Source organism: Aulonocara sp. 'chitande type north' Nkhata Bay, linkage group LG19 (assembly GCF_057382095.1).
Source record: "Aulonocara sp. 'chitande type north' Nkhata Bay isolate Kocher_YH1m ecotype deep benthic linkage group LG19, A_spYH_male_GT1.1, whole genome shotgun sequence".
Taxonomy (NCBI): domain Eukaryota; kingdom Metazoa; phylum Chordata; class Actinopteri; order Cichliformes; family Cichlidae; genus Aulonocara; species Aulonocara sp. 'chitande type north' Nkhata Bay.
This window is the reverse complement of record NC_141362.1, coordinates 32,567,105-32,589,365: the sequence shown is the minus strand read 5'-3', so window position 1 is coordinate 32,589,365 and position 22,261 is coordinate 32,567,105. Positions and strand designations below refer to the sequence as shown.

At 41.9% G+C, this 22,261-nt stretch overlaps 2 protein-coding genes across 7 annotated transcripts in view; one reads left to right on the top strand and one right to left on the bottom strand.

Annotated features, from left to right (window-relative positions):
* Positions 1–1,430: 1,430 nt before the first annotated feature.
* LOC147307484 (uncharacterized) lies at positions 1,431–4,540 on the top strand. Its single transcript, XM_086273940.1, has 8 exons — positions 1,431–1,993; positions 2,073–2,185; positions 2,271–2,377; positions 2,472–2,646; positions 2,788–2,902; positions 2,977–3,056; positions 3,143–3,231; positions 3,817–4,540. The coding sequence occupies exons 1-8, from the start codon at positions 1,481–1,483 to the stop codon at positions 4,440–4,442; spliced, it is 1,818 nt and encodes a 605-aa protein (XP_086130066.1). The 5' UTR covers positions 1,431–1,480; the 3' UTR covers positions 4,443–4,540.
* A 1,246-nt stretch (positions 4,541–5,786) lies between these two features.
* Positions 5,787–22,261, bottom strand: part of LOC147307483 (uncharacterized) — a 34,789-nt gene continuing 18,314 nt past the window's right edge. For 4 of the 6 annotated variants that reach the window (XM_086273933.1, XM_086273934.1, XM_086273937.1 and 1 more), the window contains exons 3-8: positions 13,777–13,920; positions 13,625–13,668; positions 13,386–13,521; positions 13,151–13,261; positions 7,161–10,973; positions 5,787–6,610 (exon numbers count right to left, since the gene is read on the bottom strand). In XM_086273933.1, the coding sequence (XP_086130059.1) occupies positions 6,555–6,610; positions 7,161–10,973; positions 13,151–13,261; positions 13,386–13,521; positions 13,625–13,668; positions 13,777–13,920 (4,304 nt within the window). In that variant the 3' untranslated portion in view covers positions 5,787–6,554. The other 2 variants (XM_086273938.1, XM_086273939.1) reach the window with 2 other exon arrangements.

Below are 22,261 nucleotides of genomic sequence, written 5' to 3'. Positions count from 1 at the left end.
TTACCACATTTGACGGTGACAGTAATAAAATTTGGAATACTTGCTGAGAATGCAGATTTTGACCTGTTGATTAGGACGATTTTGTTAATGGGAAAATTTTTTATTCACAAATGCAGATACTTTAAAGCTAAACCATGTATAAACAGATGGCTGAATGACTTTAGACTCTGGGCTAAATCGCTGAAACTTGTGAATAACAAGAAAGCCCATAAACTTGTTGTTTTATTTAAAGAGTTTAACCTATGTTAAAAAAAAACAAAAAACTCCCTATTTTATAATCACGACTGCCCTTTTTTTGCACGTTAGTTTTTGCCTTTGGTTCGAATCCTTCAATGACTGTTCTTTATTTTTGTGCTAACTCTTTTAACTTTGTGCTTATTATTGTTGTTTTTGGGGGTTTTTTTGTTCGTTTTGTTTGTTTGTTTGTTTTGCTATAATGCTCAACCGAGGATGTAACATAATCGGATTAATGATGGTGCCTTGTATGTTAAACTGTTGTTTGTAAATAAAGTTTAATTAAAAAAAAAAAAAAAGTGACAACAGTGACAGACCCGATTTGTACGGTCAGACTTTACACATGCGCAGTAAGGATCGGCGAGTCCTGATCCGTAACTTTCTTTTATTTTTCGTTTTTGTCTACATTGTACTGAAATGCTTCATTATTGCAAACATTTTAAGATATACTTGTTATTCTTAACATCTTAACAGATACTCTGACCCATAACTACGGATCGGGTAGTGACAGTGACAGTAGTGACAGTTTTTTTTTTTTTATATATAAACTTTATTTAACAAACAATGAGTATACAACATACGAACAGATGAAGTATACAAAACAACAGAACATGAACACACAAAGCCAGGGGTAAAAGAAAAAGGTAACAATTATAAGAATACACGCAAAAATTCACATACATAAATTGTTTTGAGAGCCTTTTGGAGTCTGATATTGATTGTATGTACATTTCCACATCCTTAAAATAATGACAGAAATATGGTGTTTTGTTAGTAAACTTACATTTATGGATAAAAAATTTAGCTAAAAGTATTAACAAATTTATCATAAAAAAACATTTCTCATACTTCTTGGGGAACTTAAAGAAACAGAATAAAACATTTTCCCATCGTAAAGAAAACTCCCTTAAAATATAGACAATAACAAACCTGCTAAATTCCTTCCAGAATCTCTGTGTAAAAGAACAGTACCAAAAAAGATGTGTCACAGTTTCTGGATGATCCCCAGGGTACCTAGTGACAGTGACACTTGCTCATAGGGGGTCATATGATTGTTGGGTTTTTCTCTGTATCTATGAAGCGCCTTGAGGCGACTTATGTTGTGATTTGGCGCTATATAAATAAAATTGAATTGAATTGGTTTATTTTAGGGGCTTAAATCGACCAAATAGTTCTGGTTCATCGCATCTAATTGCTTTCAGCCGTGACGGCGACGTTTCTACGCGTGCATTAAAGAGAAGGAGTGATGGACCGCTGTCCGTCTGTTGCGATGAAAACAAAGTGGTATCCCTTTATTTTGTGGAGCGTTTTATCACTTGGCCTTCTAAGCTCTGCGGCGGACACGTATGACTCTCCGCTTACGAGAAGGAAAGTGGTTTTCAAACTGGGCGCTCCGAAAATCAAACTTCCATTAGCTGAAGACAGAGAATCCAACCAGAGGCTACCTGCCGACACACCTCAAGAGCCTCAGCTGGGTTACCGAAGGTCCTATTCCGCTTCAGCACCTGTGACACTTGGACCCATGCGACCAGGGAAACCCGAGGCAAAGATCCAGTCAGACTTTGCTTACCTCCCGGACGTCTCTGTAACCTGCTCCACATCTGACTTTGTCGTCAGGATCAAACCAGCTTTCTACGGTCTGGGCGCAGAAGCAGAGGAACTGTTGTTAGGCAGCAGTTGTAAAAGCAACGGGCTTCTTAGACCATACGGCGACCTTCTTTTCTCGTATCCACTGACCGCCTGTGATGGCGTACGTGAGGTAAGCTATGGGTGGTGCTCAATCCCTCTCTCGCTGCATCTGTCATCTTGTATTGACACTTTCTGACCTTTCCTGACAGATGCCCCCCGGTTATCTGGTTTATAAATTCGTGCTCCATTATGAGCCGTCGCCAAAACGATTTCCAAGCAGAGCGCACCGGGTGGATGTAGATATTGAATGCCGCTACCCAAGGTTAGGCATGTTGGTTTGCTTTATACAGAAGGTGTGCGAACACTTAGTCAGTGTTGAAAGCTTCCAAATCGTCTGCCCTCCACAGGAACCATCATGTGCACCAACTGGCTGTCCAACCAACCTGGGAAACAGTTGTTTTCCGTAAAAGGCTGAAAAGTCGTCACACGGACTACCAGATTACCCTGATGGATGGTATGGGTGTCTGCATTATGCAGCAGAACAGACTTTGGCAGATCCTAAACAGCTGGGTACTTGTGTTCACATTCAACGTGTTTCACATTTGTAGATTCATGGAGTAGACCGGTCACCACTCGGGTCTACCAGCTTGGGCAAAAGGTTCATATCCAGGTTTCTGCTCCTCATCTGCCTGCTGGAGGAAAACTCTACATACGTAGCTGCTATGCAGCTCCATCTAGTGGCTCTAGATCGTCCCTGAAGTACTCCATCATAGACAACTTTGGGTATGTAGTGTGGATAGAGTGACCTGATTAAACTAAATGTGGAGAAAAAGAGTGAATCTGTGACGAATGTGAGATTTAGAAAAAGCTACATATTTAAATTTTTGGGTTTTTACTCCATATTGTTGTCATTGATGTTTGCAGCTGTATGCTGGACAGCAAGGGAGACCTGGGGACCTCTGAGTTTGTTTCCCAGACAGATAGGACTGTGAGACTTTCCGTGTTGGCTTTCCAGTTTACTGCTGATCCAAACACTGAGGTGAGAGTAGACCATCTATGATTCTCTCAGTTTACACAGCTAAGCACTGTGGCATAATCCCGTTTCTGTTTTAGGTCAGTATCTACTGCAGGTTGTTTGTCACGTCAGAGGATCCAAGTCCTGTGCACAAATCCTGCACGTACAGGGGCAACAGGTGAGGAATAATAGGATGATATACCAACAGAACTGTAGATTTCCCAGCTGTTTCCAGGGGGACTGTTAATACATATGCTATAACAGGTGGAGGGCGCTTACTGGTGATGACTCCATATGTGAATGTTGTGAGTCCCGGTGTGTGACTCCTAAGCCCCGGAGGGCTATGATGGAAGGTCTGTAACAATCTCATTATTATACCTTTTAATTTAAGATATTCAGCATTTTGCATCGACTGTTTGGGAATTGCAGACATTTTTACACATAGCTGTCAATTTTCAGAGGCTCAAAGATGACAAACGAATATAATTTGAAATATAAAGATGTTTTTCTTAATTAATTGGATACAAATCGTTTGCAGTTGGTGATTGAGAAGGCCTGGCAGGGGATTCACTTAATGTTCTGCCGCTGACACCTCTGGATTTCATTTTTTGAGTTCCAGTGAACAGCTACCAAATATAACTTCAAGCTTTAAATCCTAACTAGCTGATACAATACTTTTGTTAAATGATTAAAATTACAGCTGAAAGTGTACAATTTAAATAGTTTTTTATATATACATGTGTTTAAAACCCCACTATGATGGTGTAGCAAGGTAAAATTACAAATGTGTCATTGTCCAAATAAATGTATGGACTTAACTGTGTATTCAAAAATCGAATATACAGTCATGGAAAACTGTAAAACATCCAATTGTATACGAACATTAAATCTGTTAGTCAGTTAAAAAATTAAAATTACTTTTTGTTGTTGTTTGTAAGGTTCTGCCAGCAGTGGGTCATTACTGGTGTCGGATCAGTCGTACACAGCAAAGGACCAGTTTCTACCAGTCAGCCTCCCTCTGGACAGCATAAGAAAACAACAGAGGACCACAAATCGTTACAGTAATGAGACGCACAGCCGGGACAGGTTCTTGGGAAAAGCAGTAAAGTATAATGATGATGGTGAAGAAGAAAGTGGAATTGCATTTGAAGCGATGACGGGACTTAATTTAGATGATTTTGGTTTTGGGGAGAGGGCCTTAAAGGGCAAGTGGAATGAATCTGAGGTGAAGCGTTTAGATAAGTTGAGGGAGGAGGAGTCACCGTATGAAAAAAAGGATTCAGATGAGAGAAGTGAAAATGAAGTTTATAATGTAGAGCAAGCGAACGATCTGAATCAGAAGGAAAGTGAAAGGATTAGTCACTTGGAGCAGTTGCCACTGTCGAAGATTGATGTACAGCCACCTGATTCTAGAGATGAGGGAGGAAACGGGACACATGGAGGGAAGGAGGTGGAGGTTGAGGAGAAGGGGTTGACGTCATACGAGGTGCAGTTGAAGAATGACAGCAGGACAGCAGATGCAGAAGATGGCGGGGAGATGACGTGGTATTTTTTTTGGAGGTAGTGTTTGATCAATTAATCAAGTATACTGCCTTAAGACTGGAGCTCTGCGTAGTCTGACTCATTTCAATAAAATGTGAAAATGAAATCAACTGACTCTTGTCATTCATGACTTCACACAACAAACATTGTTTCATTTAAAAACTGTTTCCATTTTAGGAACGTACACTGCACAGAAAAATGAAAGGAGCACTTCTTAATCAGAGAACAGCATCAGGTCGGTTAAAGTTCTGGGGTACTGAAGTTTAACTGAGTAGCAGAGAGGCTCAGCTGCTTTGAAATTAATAGCAGGTGCACTAGAGGGGCAACAATAGGACAACCTCCAAAATGTGGATAGTTTTACAGGTGGAGGCCACTGAAAATTTTTTTTTTTTTTCCCCCTCATCTTTGTCTTGTTTCACTAGGCTCTGTGTCACTAGAGGTACCACGAGGAAATACCAGGGCCCTACAGAGGCTGCACAGGATGTACAACTCCTCCAGGAGAGCACATCAATATGTGCTATTGCCAGGTTTGCTGTGTCCCAGCACAGTCTCAAGAGCACTGACATTCCATCGGTCCTTAACCTACCAGCAGGACCATTAGCTGCACCTCTACAGGCTAGGCAACAGCACCCTGACTGCCATTAGGTATCACGATGAAGTCCTTGGACCCACTGCCAGAACCTACGCTGAAACAGTGGGTCCATCTGTGATGACGTGCATACAAACTACTAAGTGTCCATTATGAGTTGCTGCAATGAAATTTTGGCAAAATGGACCAGCCTGCTGCATAATTTTCACTCTGATTTTAAGCATTTCTTTAAATTCAACCTACTGTAGTTAAATTTTCAATTCTTTTAAATGAGGCGGTATCCTTTTGTTCTTATTGCCCAGTACATATCAATGTAGATATCCAGCAGCATTTTTCCCTCAGTAAGATTTGATGTGTTTTCAAAGTGTTCCTTTACATTTTTGTGAAATGGTAAATGGCCTGTATTTATATAGCGCTTTACTAGTCCCTAAGGACCTCAAAGCGCTTTACATATCCAGTCATCCACCCATTTACACACTGGTGATGGCAAGCTACGTTGTAGCCACAGCCACCCTGGGGCGCACTGACAGAGGCGAGGCTGCCGGACACTGGCGCCACCGGGCCCTCTGACCACCACCAGTAGGCAACGGGTGAAGTGTCTTGCCCAAGGACACAACGACCGAGACTGTCCAAGCCGGGGCTCGAACCGGCAACCTTCCGATTACAAGGCGAACTCCCAACTCTTGAGCCACGATCGCCCTAAGGGTAGAATGTCTAAACAGTTGACCCTGAAGTAAAACAATGCAAGGAAAAAAAAAAAAGATGGGCAACACAGTATTTTAGTTTATCGATGAATCTTTAATTTTTCTTTATAAATGGTGATTCTTACAGTTGTCTGAAAAACCAGTTTGAAATATATTATAGTTCAATACAGAAATATCCCACAGTTTAAGCCATAACTGGGAAGAAAGGCATTGCCTCCATTATCTGTAACTAAAAAGCAGCAGAAAATGTGCACTATAATCATTCTAGTGTGTGATGTGTCTGTGTGTGGGATCTAAAATATAAATTTGCATGCTTGTAGAGCTACGCAACAGACTGTTTTATTATGTCATTCTTTAGCAAACATGGCAAAGAAGACTTTCTGTCTGTAGAGGTCATCCTCTAAATGTGACAGAAAAAATAACTTAAGATAATTAATAGTATTTGGAACAAATACAATTAGTGTGGAAACTTTTGGAAAAGATACAGAACATAACTCTGTAGAAGAAATCCACCATTACTGGATATGTTAAATAAACATAATGCTGCTATATTTACAGATGAGTGCCCAAAAGTCCCATTGTTCCAAGTACTGACTAAAGGATTGATTCAGCAGGACATAAGTGGTACAATCACTATTTGAGACTAGAGGACAACAAAGACCCTCTGGTAAAGAAAATATACATCTCTTTATAAAATGCAAAATGAGCTCTCAAGAAAATTAGGACCCACACCATTAAATTCAAACAACTCCAAAACCTTAAAAAAAGGCAGTTTCTGAGTGAAGCATCTCATCCATCCATATCCAGTTGCAGAGGTCTCCTTCAGTCTTTATAATCATGTTTATGACGACCCTCCTTCAACAGTACCAGCTGTTCCATTTGTTTTCTCTGCAGCATCTAAAGTTGGAAATGTACACAGAGTTGGTTTGTCTACATCCAAAAGAATTGTACAGAAAAAAATATTTTAGCTATTTAGGCAAGTAGATGGCAGTGTTAGCTGTTTGGTGCAAACTGGGAAAACATCTCAAGTACTCAATGGCTGGGCATTATAATCTCAAAACACACATTTCCCCCTGAAAAACTATTATTTGTTGGTCTGTTAAATACTTTACCCACATTACCATCAACGGATCTGCTGTAGTATGTTTATTGCCCACTGCTTAGCAAATGTTAGCATAGCATGTGGCTAAGCTATAGCATAAAGTTAATATGAGAAACTGCTGGGAAACAGCATGTGAAGCGCTGATCACTAAACTGAGTAAAAAGGCTTAAAATTTGCATTGCGTTTGACCCGTTTCTTTATCTGTACTGTCTTTTTTTTGTTTTGGGGGCTTTTCACACCCACTCATGATCTTTATGTGCACGACATGCGCCACATCTGGTCACTCTCTTTCTATTTGTCATGTGTTGCATGCCTTTTTAAAAAATCGGGGCTGATATACATTACCTTTGATACTTTCCTGCTGCGCTTCCTGTCTTGCAGTTTGGTCCACATCTCCACTCGTCTCAACCTCGCTGCCCCTTGTTTTGGGTTTCTTTGCAACAGGTGGTGGCACCTTGGCTCCCTTATTCATAGACTCTGCTTCACTGATCACCTTCTGTACATCTTCCTTGGCCACCAGCATTGGCTTGGTCTCAGTCACAACATTCCTGTTGCTCTTGGAGAAGATAAAGCTTGCAGTGCTGCTGGGGGACTTGTGGAGGTCCAGTGGTGACGTTGGAGGCTGCAAGCTGAGGCGAGACGCTGGACTTTGTTGAGATCTGGCTGCTGTCCTCATGCGGATGGCTTCCTGTAGGTTCATGGAACGGGTAGTGTTCATGGCAGAATAAGCCTTTTTCGTAGGGGAGGTGGCTATGGACAAAGATGAAGGAGGAACCACGTCAGCTTGGGACTTGGGCACAGTTGGTTGCGAAGGGTCTGTTTCCGGTGGAGGAATGGGTGTAGAAGAGGTCATGATTAGAGATTTTCTGATGGGCTTCTGAGGAGCCTCACCATTAGCAGATGAGGATGGGAACTGATTGCTGCTTGTGACCTCAGCCTGTGGTTGCTGCTCTTCAGCTTTGGGGGGCTCAGGGCTGCTGCTGACTGACCGCAATTTGACCATCTGCAGGAGGGAAGGGGTGACAATGGGCATAGGTTCTTCTTGCACAACTGGGGTAGAAGTCTGCTCTTGGGTTTTATTCTCTGTGCTTAAAGGAATAGGCTGCTCCTTAATGCTGGCATGCCCCTGAACTGGTAAAGGTGGAGGTACAGGAATGTTTACAGGTTCAGAAGGAGCAAATACTTGAGTCTTTTCTGGTGAAGATGTTTCAGGTGGTGATGGTGGTGGTATTGATACTTCAGATGGAGGTGAAGGTGAGGCCTCCTTTGTTGTCAGAACATCAGTTTTTGGGGCTACTACCTGAGATTGTGGGAGAAGCTCTGTGGGAGGTGGAGGGGGAATATTCTGAGGGGGGATAAGAACACTGTTAGATGAAACTGTGTTAGCTTCAGGTTCAAAGGAGACCTCTTGTAGAAGCTCAATCTTCTGCTCTGATGATTCTGGCTGTGTTGGCAGGGGTGGTGCAGGTGGAATACTTTGTGGTGGAGTGAGCTTGCTGATAGATTCAGCCTCTTCAGAGATATTAGACATATTTTCTTGAGAAGGAGGAGACGTAACCTCTTCAGAGGACGGAGCAGACACCTCTTTGAGTGGCAGATGTGAGACCTCAACAACTACAGGAGGTGAGACGACTTTAGCTGGTGAAGGAGATACTAATGTTAATAAGGTAGAGGAGATGTCTTTAACAGGTGGGGGCACATCTTGAACCACGGGTGAAGGTAGCTTTTTTGGTATTACAGGACCAAACTCTACAGGTGGTGGTGGAGAAAGTGTCAGAGATGCCTTATCAGTTGCAGTAGGCAGAACCTCTGTAAGTGGTGGAGGGGGTGCTGTATATGGTGGGGGAGGAGGGATATTTAAGGGAGAAGGCGCTACCCCCTGAGATGTACTGGACTTGTGAAGTTCAGGCTCCATGATCACCTTAATGATGTCCTTTTTCACTACTGATATAACCGATGCAGTCGTGCAAGAGGAGTCACTCCTGAGGGAGGACTTTGGTGGAACCTGAACAGGTATAATGGGTGAATCATCACCAAACAGTGGAGGTGGAGGAAGAGGAAAATCTATTTCATCTGGCCCACTGGGGCTACCTGATGTTGGTGGTGGTGGAGGGGGCCAGGAAGATTCGGGGGATACAACTTTTACTGATGTAATGGAATTGATTTCTGTGGTCTGTCTGGGGAGGGGCTGGGAAACACGTTGCACCAGAGGAGGAGATAGCGCTGGGGAAATGTGAATTAATGAAATGGCAGGTGCTCTATCAGTGTTAGTCTTTACCTCTGTAGCTTGGCCGGTTGTTTTATTAGCTGCTTCTTCTTTTATTGCTGCAAGTCTTTCTTCTCGTCTCTCTACAGCCTTCATTAACATTCCATTCAACATATCACTTACTCTCCCTTTCTCATCTTTACCACGTCCATTCAAATCTACATTCTGAGCCAGTCTTTCATTGCTATCTTTGCAAATCTCTGCATTCAAAATCCCACTTTCTTGAACTTTCTTCAATTCTAGCACATGTAGGGATCCATTAACAGACTCTGTCGTCACTGATGGATTTTTGTGCTTTCTTTCTACTGCCAAGCTCTTAGCCAACTCCTCAGCAGCTGCCGGAGACTGCCTCTGTTGTCTCCGGTCCTTCGGGTTCTTCTTTGCAATAGCATAGGTCTTGCCAGGGGCTGGGGGTCCCAGGATCAGCTCACATGAACGCAAACTATGGGACCATACCTCAGGTGGAGGAGGTGGAGGTGCATGGATTTTAGGTGGTGGAGGGATATTGAAAAGTTCTATCAAGGCCTGTACAGAGGGACTGACAGTGTCTTTTGAATCAGCTTTATGTTCCTCAGTGCACTTATTATATTTAGATGACTCTGACTTAATTGAAGAGGATCCAGCAAATACTTTTTGAAGCTTTGCTAAAATGCTGTTCTTATGCTTTGGAGATGAACCATTAGCTTGTTTAGTGAGCTGTGGGGATGTGCCATCTTGGCTGGAGTTGCCACTGACATTGTTTAGCTTATTCTCCTCAAGCAGTTCCCGCTTCTCTTGTGAAGCATCTTTCGATCTTTTGATTGCCTGCAGCTGAGTTCTAAAGGGACCGACTGACGAAGAGCCCATTGAATCATCCAGAGAACTGGTGTCAGCATTGTAGCCAGGGCTGTCCAGAGTCTTGGAGGGATGAGAGTCAGATTGGTTTTGGTCACTTTCCTCACTTGGGGCTGAATTGCTGTGGAGAGAATTTTCTCCTGGCAGGACCCTAATCTCTGCTGGATAACGGGGCTGGCGCTTCATTTTACTGTGGAGGGAATAGGAGCGGCTTGGAGGAGGAGGGGCCCTTTTTGGCTTAGTAACAGAGAGGCTACGCACAAACTGTCCGTCTTTCTTAACCTCATCTCCCCTGACGATCACCCTGCCATTGGAGCTGGAGGCCTTGCTTATAGAGGAGTGAGCATCAACTTTGTCCTCTTTAGCAGAAGCATTGCCATTTCTCTTTTGCTTTGGGGTGCTGCTGTTGGAGATGGTTGAAGAGTCAGATACCAATGTCTCGGACGAGTCAGAATTACTCCAGCACGACGTGTCAGACAGATTTGGAGGATTGTTGCGAGAGGCCGAGGTGATGGTGGACGATTTGGAGGAATAGGTTCTCACTGAAGATGCTCTAGAAGAAGCACGGGACGGAGCTGGGCTGGAGAGCATCAGGCTGCTTTTGCTGACAGTGCGGACACTGTTCCGACTACGCCCACGGCTGATCTCCACCACATCGATTGCGGGTGGCAAAATGGCATTGGGAATGATTTTGGACATGTAAGCAGCCTGGGGTGACATGGACATGACGGGGCTGGGGAGCTCCTGTTGAAGGCTGGAGGAAGTGGTCAACCAGGGTACAGCTAAAGATCGAGGCCTCTGATCGTCTTCCAAGGCGGGACGCAGGCGGTGCAGCAGGGCGAGATCATCTCTATGAGCAGCATGGGTAGCACCGAGCTGCTTGACATTTTTCTTGTTGAGAGGCTGGATGCTTATGCCTGGAACATTAATACTGGCTCCTTTTTCAGACTGTGATCCCATCTGTTGCCCATCTGTAGTTGGACTGAGATTAGTCTCGCCATTAAAAAGCTGTTCCTCATCTAACTTTGGATTCAGTGTCCAGTCAACTCTGTCCAGACCTAAAACAACAGCACAACCTTTCAGAATTAACATAGCTAGTTATGCACTAATTGTCTTTCTTTGAATCTGCAACATAAACATCTTAGATACTGTAGCAGTCTTGAATAGAGATGGACCGATCCGATATTACGTATCGGTATCGGTCCGATACTGACCTAAATTACTGGATCGGATATCGGAGAAAAATAAAAAATGTAATCCGATCCATTAAATATCACGAAAGCACCTCACAAAACTTGCAACACGCCGTAACTCACCTCAGAACGTTAGCAGTCGGAGCAGTATGCATCACGTGATAGAGCGGCTGTGGCATGCAGGACCTGTCAGTGGTCTGGATAGCATTTGGAGCTTCGCTAGCAACCCGGCATTTCATCTCCGACAAAGTTATCCCCGAGAGAAGTAAAGCAAGTGTGTAAGTCCATCTCTGAATGTTTGTAAAGCATTCCTGCGTTAAGCTTAACCGGCTGCTACTTCAATCATGAAACTGCTTAATGATCAGCTGATCGGCTTTTCTGTCGCGAGTCCGTGTCTCTTGTTTGCTTTTGGCCCACTTTGCACCAGAAAGAGGAAACCAGTGGATAAACAACAGCAGCACGTTTAAGCTTGATCAGCTGTTGTTAGAATTTATTTATTATTACTTTCTACTCCAGGATCTTTTTCTACGTAGCTGACGCTGGTAACTGTGCAGGGGCGGATCTAGGAAAGTTTAGCCAGGGGGGCCGATAGGGCATTAACAGGAAAAAGGGGGCACAAAGACATACTTTTCTTTCTTATTCTCATTTAAAATGTCGAGCTTTTAATTATTTAATATTTATCTGAATCTTACACCCAAAGTTTTAATCTGATGTAAAATGTATAGAAGTCCATTATTGTATATAGTAACTGTTAAGTCTAATATACCCTAGTAAGCTATAGTACTTTTTCCTTTGGGAAGGTACCATCTGTGCAGTCTGCAATTTTGTTGAAGAAAGATGTTGAATCTATTTAATATTTCTTGAAAAAGAATTGATTTCTGTGTATTTTTTTTCACACTGCATCAAATTAAGGTTGATTACGTCGATTAAGCATCATGAGGTGGAGCGTGAGGGGTGGGTCCCTATTTTTTATTTATTTATTTTTGTTGTTGCTGGGAGTTGGAACCCTATTAGTTAGGTTGCTTAATATTTATGCTAAGTACTCTTTAAAATACCAGAATAGGGAGGATGGTGTAGGTTTAAGTTTATTAGATTGATCAGTATTGCTGAACTATGAAATATTTTTTTTTTTGCATACAGGTATAACAGAATAGCTTTAGTGTAGTTGTTGTTTTAAACTTGAGTATGAACTTATACAAAATGCAGAAAGATATTTTAAAAACAGTTTTGTTGATTAAAAAACACTATATCGGATTCATATCGGTATCGGCAGATATCCAAATTTATGATATCGGTATCGGTATCGGACATAAAAAAGTGGTATCGTGCCATCTCTAGTCTTGAATAGTTCATGTTAGGTTTTGTATTGTTGATTGTCATTTATGCTTAGAAATATTTAACCATATATGCTTAGAGGTGTATAATCAATTGTGTAGTGACAGGATGTGTGATCTTTAGCAGGCTACAAAGGCTTGGTGTGCATTCGCACACCTACATCCTGGGAGCATGGGAAGAGGTCGTACCTTGTTTTATGGTAGGATAAACGTGGCTATATCTGTTTTAGTCCAAGTGCCTTTTGTTTAGATGAACTGCTGGACTTCCAGACCAGCAGGTTTAGAGAAGTCATTTATGGGGTCACACTCTGACCACTCTCCCCACACACACACACACACACACACACACACACACACACACACACACACACACACACACACACACACACACACACACACACACACACACACTATTCTTTGTTCACATGTATACCTATGTAAGATGTTATATGTTAATGACCCTATGCATATTCATGTAACCACAATAAAAGGAGTGCTATGGGGAACCTGGCTGAGAGTCTGACGGAGGTCAAGTGGTGGAACGACACTTGGCTCCAGGCAGGTCTCCCTCATGCATGAGTAACAAGAAGAACTTTGCCTACTTGGTGTTCAATGCTTTTGCTGTGTTTTTTAATTGTCTCGTTCCAGCGGTGGGCCTGTGCTAGACAGACCCAACAGTTCATACAGTTCAAAAAAGTCACTGCATACCCAGCTCTCTCTGAACATGATGTGGGATACCCACAACAGTCTTCCTGTGGCGTCTTCTGGTCCTGGTCTTTTCTGACTTTTTCCCAGAGTTCAAAGGTCTGAATGTTGAACCTGTAGAGCGAATAAATGTTTATCCACATGTCGTCAATTAAATGTTTTATGCAAGCATGTCAAAGCGCATTGCATAATGACAAAGAGTGGATATAAATAGTGTTTTGGCTTGTGGTTAATTTACCTTGTCTGGTGAGTCCAGAGCGGGAGGATCTAGTGGACACTGACGATTGCACAGAGGCGACAGAAGACGTATCAGGAATCGTGCTGTCCGTCATAAACCCAGCACTTTCTCCATCTGTTTGAGCCGTCATTGTCGACTAGCAAAAACAGAAAGATTACTTATATTACATTAATAAAAGTTTTAACAAATCATTTGTGATATTAGAAAGCACAAGAATCTGTATATAATGTGTAACTTACAATTGTGCTTACGCTGTCCTGGTATTCCACTCCATTATTGGTTTCTGAAAAGACAAGAACATTTTTCGATTGATAATGAGACTTTTTAATTAAGTGTCAAAATCTAGGGAAGAACAAACATGTACTGGGTATATCAGTAGTTGGTTTTATACCTTCCTCCTGCATCATTTTCAGTCCTTGCAGAGCCTCAGTGTGAAGGTCCTCCAGGTACTTAGGCCTGCTGGACTCAATGAACACATTCTCCTGGAACAACGGGGGTGCCGGGGTCTTTTCATCGTCATCTAGCTTTAGGGCAGCTTTAAAAAAAAAAAAAGATAGGGAGAGGAGATCAGGCCAGATCAACTCAAAGCTCTGTGTTACTGTAACTGTAAATGATGGGGCCATATGGACAGGGGGTTAGCATTTAGGTGACTGTCAGGGATATTTAAGCACAGGAACAGTAAAGATGTTTGAGGGTTAACACATGAGTGTGAAATGAATAGACCGAACTCCAGTTCTTCTCATGCAGGATTAGACACAGTGATCCTCAACATGGGATTATCAGATCAAAAATCTGCCTGCAGCAACATATGCCTGGTGTTTTTTCCCAGCTTAAGCATCATTTAAAGAGACAGTACGAAGGACACTAATTAAACTGCTATGGCATCTCAAACGATGGATCCAATCCAAAGTTAAGCATTACTTTCAGTCATGTGTGAAACTCAAGAATAACAAAAACCCGAGTAACCTATTCATAAGACCGTTATATAAAATTAAAGTTAATGAGTCTTTACATTTAAAAGAGCAACATATTTTCTTCGTGAATCCAATAAGAACTAAACATAATTAAACATAACACCCATTTGACATGTCATGTAATACCTGCAGTGCTCTCATGCCTCCATGGCACAGTCTGGGATTGTTGGACTAGCAGCCTTCTACGAAAGTTTTATGTAACAGCAGTAGCTGCCCTACTTTTAGCTACCTGTCCTCCTAGCACTCTCACTGTAAGACCATGCTGGAATTAACCACGTGCTTAACAGTTAAAGCTAATTCTTACCTTCCTCTTCTGTAACAGCAGTATATATACACTGTTAAGGAAATCCTAATGTGCAAAATTGAAATTCTAGCTGTTCTTTTTTTAATATTTTTCTTATTATGAGAAGTATTTGTAACTACTGTAGGAGAAAAAAAAATCACAGCATTTTATATATCTGCAAAGTAAATATTATAGCTCAACAGTGGTTTTTATGGTTTATAATGACCAGACTTTAATTTCTTTATTGACTGCCATAAGCAAGGCAGCTGATCGAGCCTGTGTGGTCATTTATAGTAAACACAACCTGGGTAGGACCAATTAGTTTGGATCTTCAACCAATAAGATCAAACCTATGCTGCTCTCACTCACCTCTTCTCTTGGAAACTGTAGGAAAGCAGTAAAAATTATTGGCGTTATTAGTCAGAAGCACCACCATGATCTTTCTTATGTCTTCAAAAAGTTGACTAAAAGTATGTCCAAGTTATAAAGTTAAACCACATAAAAACACCCAAAAAGACGATCCAGTCAAAAAATATATAAATCCCGGAAAGATCACGACAGCATGAATATGGTGCTTGTTATTGTCAGTTCAGGTCCTCGCCGAGCAGAGAATGTCTCTTCAACCAATGGACAATCAGAGCTCAGACACTAATCCCTCAGCAGCCTAATTCCTGCCATCCCTCTTCCTCTATGTCACCCCCCTGTCAGTGCTCAGTAAGATACCATCCCACTATCGTGCCCCGTCTGCAGACTAGCTCGCCCAGGATTGGTCAGTCAAGATGCAGAAATCAAACATGTAAACATTAATGCAAAGAGTGCTGTTGTCAGGGATTTGAGGTCAAACAGGCATGTCTTCAGTAAACAACACACCACGTCTTTGTTAAAATATACAATTTCATTACAGAACTCTAATAACATGGTCAACATTTCTATACTTCCTCAGACTTCATTAGAATAGACACTATAAAGCTGCCTTATAAATTACTTTTTTATTAAATTGGCATTTTAAAAATTTATATATTCTTTTTTTTTTTTTTTTTAAATATACGTCCTTCCCAGCACAACTCCAAAAGGATCCGTCTGGCCTCTGGGATCAAACCGTGGATATTCTGCTTGTTAGGTGAATGCTTAATCTACTACACTAAATTGTTTATATAAAAAAATTATTATTTTGCCACAAGGGGGTGTAAGTGAATTGAAATGACTACTCCTGAAACAAGATTAAAAACATGTTTAGTACAGGCCTGCAGCTCCAGAGCACATGGTTACCCATGTGAAAAATACTCCCCATTGTTTCCAGAAAACACTACAATAATTTGTTACTATGCAGCCTGAATACAGAGAATGGCACAAGGCCTCCCTAGTTAACTTTAAGTGCTGCTATCCAGAGGGCCACCAAATACTTTTCAAGCAAGCTGTTACAGCGTCCCATTTTTGTCGACAAGACTGTTCTTTCTTCATTCCTTCCCTTCATTTTATTTTTCTAAATTTACTTTTTTTTATTTATCACTTCCCTGGTGCGCTGCACACACATGACATAGAGCACATGACAGCTGAACAAATGGAAAACGCTCCCATGGTCTGAATCCTACAGAGTGAGTGTTACAAGAAAAGAAACGAATCACATGTGGAACCAGCATATACAAACGAGTAAAAACATACCGCTGACTTACCAGAACTGGCTGCTCAATACAACGAAAAGCTGATACGCTTGTGTGTAAAGTAGTAAAGTCAACTTAGTATAATGCTTTATCTTTTTACTGTTAGAGTACAGACTTACACGGAAAAACCAGGAGTTACGGTTGAGAATAACTGCACGGTAATAATGACTTATAGTATCACCAGTTTGGCAGTCACATTTTAACAGAGTCCATATTAATCACTGGCATATTAAAGATACCATCTGTCACAGCTGGATTGAGCAGGATTGTGTACTAATGGACTGGTAGTGTTGGCGTTACATACATCCCCCACCCTAAACTGATTTTTACGTCTTAGATTTGGTTTTCTATGGTCTAGAACCATGTCAGTGAATCGATGCTGACTTTTCACTAGAATACAGGTGAAAGTCTTCAGCTTCACTTGCAGTGTCACTGAACGTTCATGGATATTTTTACTCTTCACTCTCCTTGCTACTCTTCCTCTGATCCAGTCCGAAGAGTCTTATTATGGAGTCCAATTCCTCCTTAGAAGATTGAAATTATAGGAAGATTGGAAGGTCCTTGTGGCTCTTTTGTCAAATGACACCTGTGACGGCCAGTGGGCTGGGTTTTTCTGACTTTGCAGCTTGTGCTGTTACGAGGGCTGCAGCTAAAAGGGATGCAGAGCCTGTAACTCAAGCAGAAGAGTGTCAGGTTGAACCAGATTTGATTGTTCCTGAACATTTGTCAGTTTCCCAGCAAGAGTTAATTCACGCACAGCGTGCTGATGCTTCACTGACTGAGCTGTTTCACAAAGTGCAACCTAGTGATGACGCTAGAAGTGCGGCCTCTGGTTATTTTCTGCAGAAGGATGTACTAGTCCGTAGGTGGATTCCGCAAGGGTTGGACTGTGTTGGAAGTCCAGTTGTCCAGATTGTGGTTCCAACTAAATACCGTGACGAGGTGTTGAATTGTTCTCATGACAAATCTGGGCATTTGGGAGCAGAGATGGGCAGTAACGCGTTACTTGTAACGCGTTACTGTAATCTGATTACTTTTTTCAAGTAACGAGTAAAGTAAGGGATTACTATTGCAAAATCGGTAATTAGATTACCGTTACTTTCCCGTAGGAACGCTGCGTTACTAAAACCGTGATTTTTTTTGCGAGAATGTCTCATGACAGTGACGTAAGCAAGTGCGACGTTGGTGACAGCAGCTGTGTGCAGATCAACAATGGATAATATATCGAGTGCGGGAGAGAGTATGAGCGTGCAGCGTTTAAAGCGTGGAAGTACTGACCTTACTTTGAGTTTGATTCCATAAAAAGTGACAAAAACATTAGCGTCCATCGTGCGTAGGAAGAAAACTTCTTTTTACAGCGAAAAAAACCCCTAAACTTCCGAGCAAGCACCGAGTAGCTACGACGTGATGGGAAACTCACAGAGACACTCGCGCGGATTCTTCAACTGACCGCAGCACACCTGCACCAGGGTAACCCTCCGCCTACCCTGCTCCTGCTTTACAGGTGAAAATAGAGCAAAAGGACCGCTGAGTCTTTGACTTTATTTATTTTCTGCTGTGTTTTACTTGCATCTGTTTGAAAGAGTGAGTGAAAACACAAAAAATATTTTATTTTATGTGCTGGAATGTGTAGAAAATAGGTTTAAATGTTAAACTAATTTATTCAAGTCAGAGAATGTTGCATATAATTAAATGTTTTGCTTGATGCATAAAGTTAAAAGATTAAAACTGATAAAACAAGTTAAAAAAAGAGACTTTTCCATTTGATTACATTTTGTATGATGGATTATGTAGAAAAAGTAGAATTGGGCTGAAAGATCTATCACTTTATCACCTCTTCAGGTTGTAAATCGTGTTTTTAAAAAGTAACTAAGTAACTAAGTAATTAATTACTTTTGAAAATAAGTAATCAGTAAAGTAACGGGATTACTTTTTTGGGGGAGTAATCAGTAATTAGTTACTGATTACTTTTTTCAAGTAACTTGACCAACACTGTTTGGGAGTGACGAAGACTTATAATTACATCTTGCGCTACTTCTTTTGGCCACGTCTTAAGCGTGATGTTTCAGCTTACATTAAGACCTGCCATACTTGCCAAATTGTAGGTAAGCCAAATCAGTCTATTAAACCTGCTCCACTTTGTCCCATCCCTGCTGTGAGTAACCCATTTGAACATTTGATCATTGACTGTGAGGGCCCTCTTCCTAGATCAAAATCTGGTTCGGAGTATCTGTTGACTGTAATGTGCCAGGTTACGCGTTATCCTGCTGCATATCCGCTGCGTACCATCACAGCCAAGTCTGTGGTGAAGGCTTTGACACAGTTTATTTCTATATTTGGCATACCGAAGATTATTCAGAGTGACCAGGGATCAAACTTTTCGTCACATCTATTTGCACAAGTTCTTAAGCTGTTGAATATTGTACATAATAAAGCCTCTCCTTATCATCCACAGAGCCAAGGTGCTTTAGAGCGCTTCCATCAAACACTGAAGTCCTTGTTACGTGCCTATTGCACCGAAATGAGGAGTGACTGGGAGGAAGGTTTACCGTGGCTTCTGCTGGCAGCGCGAGAAGTGTGCCAGGAGAGTACTGGGTTTAGCCCAAATGACTTGGTCTTTGGCCACAAAGTTCAGGGACCGTTGACAGTGCTGTGCGATAAGTGGTTGTCAGGTGAACCACCAGTGAACTTGATAGATTATGTTAATGGTTTTCGGCACAGACTATATGTGGCAGGTCAGTTGGCCAAACAGAACCTTGAAAAGGCTCAGGTCAAGATGAAATATTTTTATGGCCGGCGTTCTGAAGAGCAGCAGTTTAGTGCGGGTGACCGGGTTTTGGCTTTACTGCCGATTGCAGGGTCACCGTTCCAGGCACGGTTTGCTGGGCCTTACACCGTGGTAACTTCTCAACAGTGGTTGCTCCTCTGACTGATTTGTTGAAGGCCAAAGTAAAGTTTATTTGGTCTGCAGCATGCCAGCAAGCTTTTTGGGATGTAAAAGCTTTACTGTGCTCTGAACCTGTGCTTTTAGCCCCTCGTCTGGATCAGCCCTTCAAGCTGTACGTGGACGCAAGCCACATTGGTGCAGGTGCCGTTCTAGTCCAAGCTGACAAGCAAGGTACTGAACATCCAGTTAGTTTCTATTCCAAGAAGTTCAACTCCCATCAGCTGAATTATTCGGTCATTGAAAAGGAAGCTTTGGCATTAGTCTTGGCCTTGCAGCATTTTAGGGTATATTTAGATTCTGCTCGGCCAATTGAGGTATTTTCTGACCATAACCCTCTCACTTCCTTGAACACATTGCAGAACCCAAATCAGAGGCTCATGCGGTGGGCTCTCTTTTTGCAGCCTTACAATTTGGATATCCAGCACATTGAGGGCAAAGATAATGTCTTGGCAGATGCTTTGTCCTGTGCCCCTTTGTAACCAGCAGCTTCACTCCTCATATGCTTTGAAGTATGTCCTCTCCAGTATGGTTTTCCTTCCTCTTAAATTGCTCCTAGGTACCAAGGTTGCTGAGGTTGGAGTTGAGCTTTGGACAGTAGATGAATGAGAGGATTGACTGAAATCAATAAGATGAGGATTTCATGCTTATCTTATGGTTGAAAGTGAAGTTAAGTTTGAGTCCAAGAATGAAAACAGGGAGCAGGAAATATTTTGATTTTGGTTTTATATTTTCAACAAACCTTATTTAGATACTCAGTTTTAGGTCATGTTATCCAAACTACTGTCCTTTTTAGCCTAGATTGGCTGCATAGCAGACATAGAGCGCCACACACATACTGACACAATCCAGCGCTGATGCAACTCTTCCTAGAACCGTTTCATGGGAATCAGACAGATGCAAATACCTACCACACACACACACACACACACACACACACACACACACACACACCTACCTCTCCTCCCTGCCCTAACTTGCCCCTCTCTCTTGTTTTGAACCGCCAGCTCTGAGGGTGCTGTCTGCCAGGTGCTTAAGCTTCTCTAATCAACACAAACCCAACTGACAGTGGGAAAGAGCTGAAAGTTCACCCTTTAACTCAAGGACGATACATGTAGCCTCGATCCGCTGGAAGCACATCTCAAAGCATCCCGGTCTGCCTGCATACTCTCTTTTCACGCAGGTGGTTTTTTGTGAATTAAACATAAACGTCGGAGGTGAAAGAAAAGGAAGCACGAAAGGTGCTGTGACAAGGACCGCAATGTAGGTAACAGATATACCTGCATCATGTGGCACTGAGTGCTGCACCACAATCGGTATGCAAGACAAAGACCAGATGTATCAAATAACTCAGAAAATCCATTAATGGTTTCACAACAGTAGATTGTCTTTTGGGGGTTTTTGGAGGGGGGAGTTGGCAGGTCAGTTACTTTTTAACGCCACAGTCAATGTCACCACATCCGTTTACATCCTGAACCTCCCCCACAGCACAGAAAACTCACTGTCAGCCACATAACAAAAGAAAACAAAAGGTCTTTATGAATAGATTTAGCCATAAGCAACAAATTAAAATCTCATTAAAACGTAGAATAAAATGGAAAGTATTCAGGCCTGCTAGAGCCTGTTTGATGAAAGCACAAGCTTAACTGAGATTCATATGTGAATACAAATCAATTAAAAGTGTTGAGAAAATAAAAAGCCTTAATAGTATTAGTACAACAAGTAGATGCTAGAAATAGGCAGAATATTTTGGATGTATTACAGGCAAACTTGGCACGTTTGTGATTTTCGCTTTTTCTATTTTTTTCCCCCCACTTTTTTCAAAAATGGGCACAGGATTTTAGGATTTTATGGGTTCCAATTGTAGTCTGGTGCTGGTGGTGAATCCACCACTCTGGACAAAACAGAAATTTCCAGCAATTACGCCATGAATCATCAATAATCTGGTGGTAATAGCTTGTTGTTCCCCACAGGATAAAGTCCACAGTCTTTCTCTAGTAGACCAGAAGGTAAAGGTTTAAATGTGCTATGTCCAGTACTAAGACAGCAAATTCCGTATGAACACTGCCTGAACTTTGGAATTCTCATAAACATCAGGGATTAAAAATGTAATCAGCCTCGCACCAAATACTGCAGTCCCTCGAATGGCTTGTTAGTATTTGTGTTCCCCTTATGTGACAACCTGGTCTGGTCTGATTAGCTAGTATTTGAGCCTGCTTTGTATCTAAAAGGTACCAAAGATCAGCTGCACAGAGCTGCTATCCCAACCTCATGTTTAACATTAATAACATATCTTCAGGATAAACAAATTGACACCTCTGGGAACTGAAACAACAGTTTCTGTTGACATAAACTGGGCAGGTACCTGCGTTATACACTTATGAGAGGTGCAGTCCCTGAATTCTGAATTCATCCAGAAAGAACAGCACACTCTCATGGAAAAACCACATTATTAATAGTGCGCATGTTTGGCAAAATTTGCTGCCCCAACACAGTTATCTTTATTAAGGATGTCACAAGTGTCTGCTACCTAACGTCGCTCCAAAATGTCTCGATTTAACTACAAAAGTCACGAGTGGTGACTCACGGACCTTTCCAAGCACACAGTTATCAGTCTCTCTGTAGACCAGCCGCAGTGTGCTGGCAAACATTTTCCTTTCGTGACAATAGCAATAGCTGGTGCCATGCCACACTGACATGTCTGCATATCTTGACAATGAAACAATGCAAAGATATCAGAAATAATGTTACTGTTGGTCGCCTTGCTTTAGTTTGGTAACAATGACACCAAACATTAGAAGAGTGCAGAGAATAAACTTGATGAAATGAAACCCAAGCACGTTATTCAGACTGGAACTAGAGGGCAAACTGGCACTTATTAAAACGTTCTCAACACTTGAGCGAACTAAATATGATCACATGGGCTACCTGGGTGTGGTGACACTTCATCTGCTGAAATCAAATCCTACTAAAGCCCTGTCATTATAGATAATGGCGTGCGCAACTGTTTACAC

Bases quoted from the DNA above. Each gene is read 5' to 3' on its own strand.
- LOC147307484 (XM_086273940.1), top strand. From the start codon at position 1,481: ATGGACCGCTGTCCGTCTGTTGCGATGAAAACAAAGTGGTATCCCTTT. The intron at 2,378-2,471 runs GTATGGGTGTCT...TCACATTTGTAG, and splicing joins CCAGATTACCCTGATGGATG to ATTCATGGAGTAGACCGGTC. The intron at 2,647-2,787 runs GTATGTAGTGTG...TGATGTTTGCAG, and splicing joins TCCATCATAGACAACTTTGG to CTGTATGCTGGACAGCAAGG.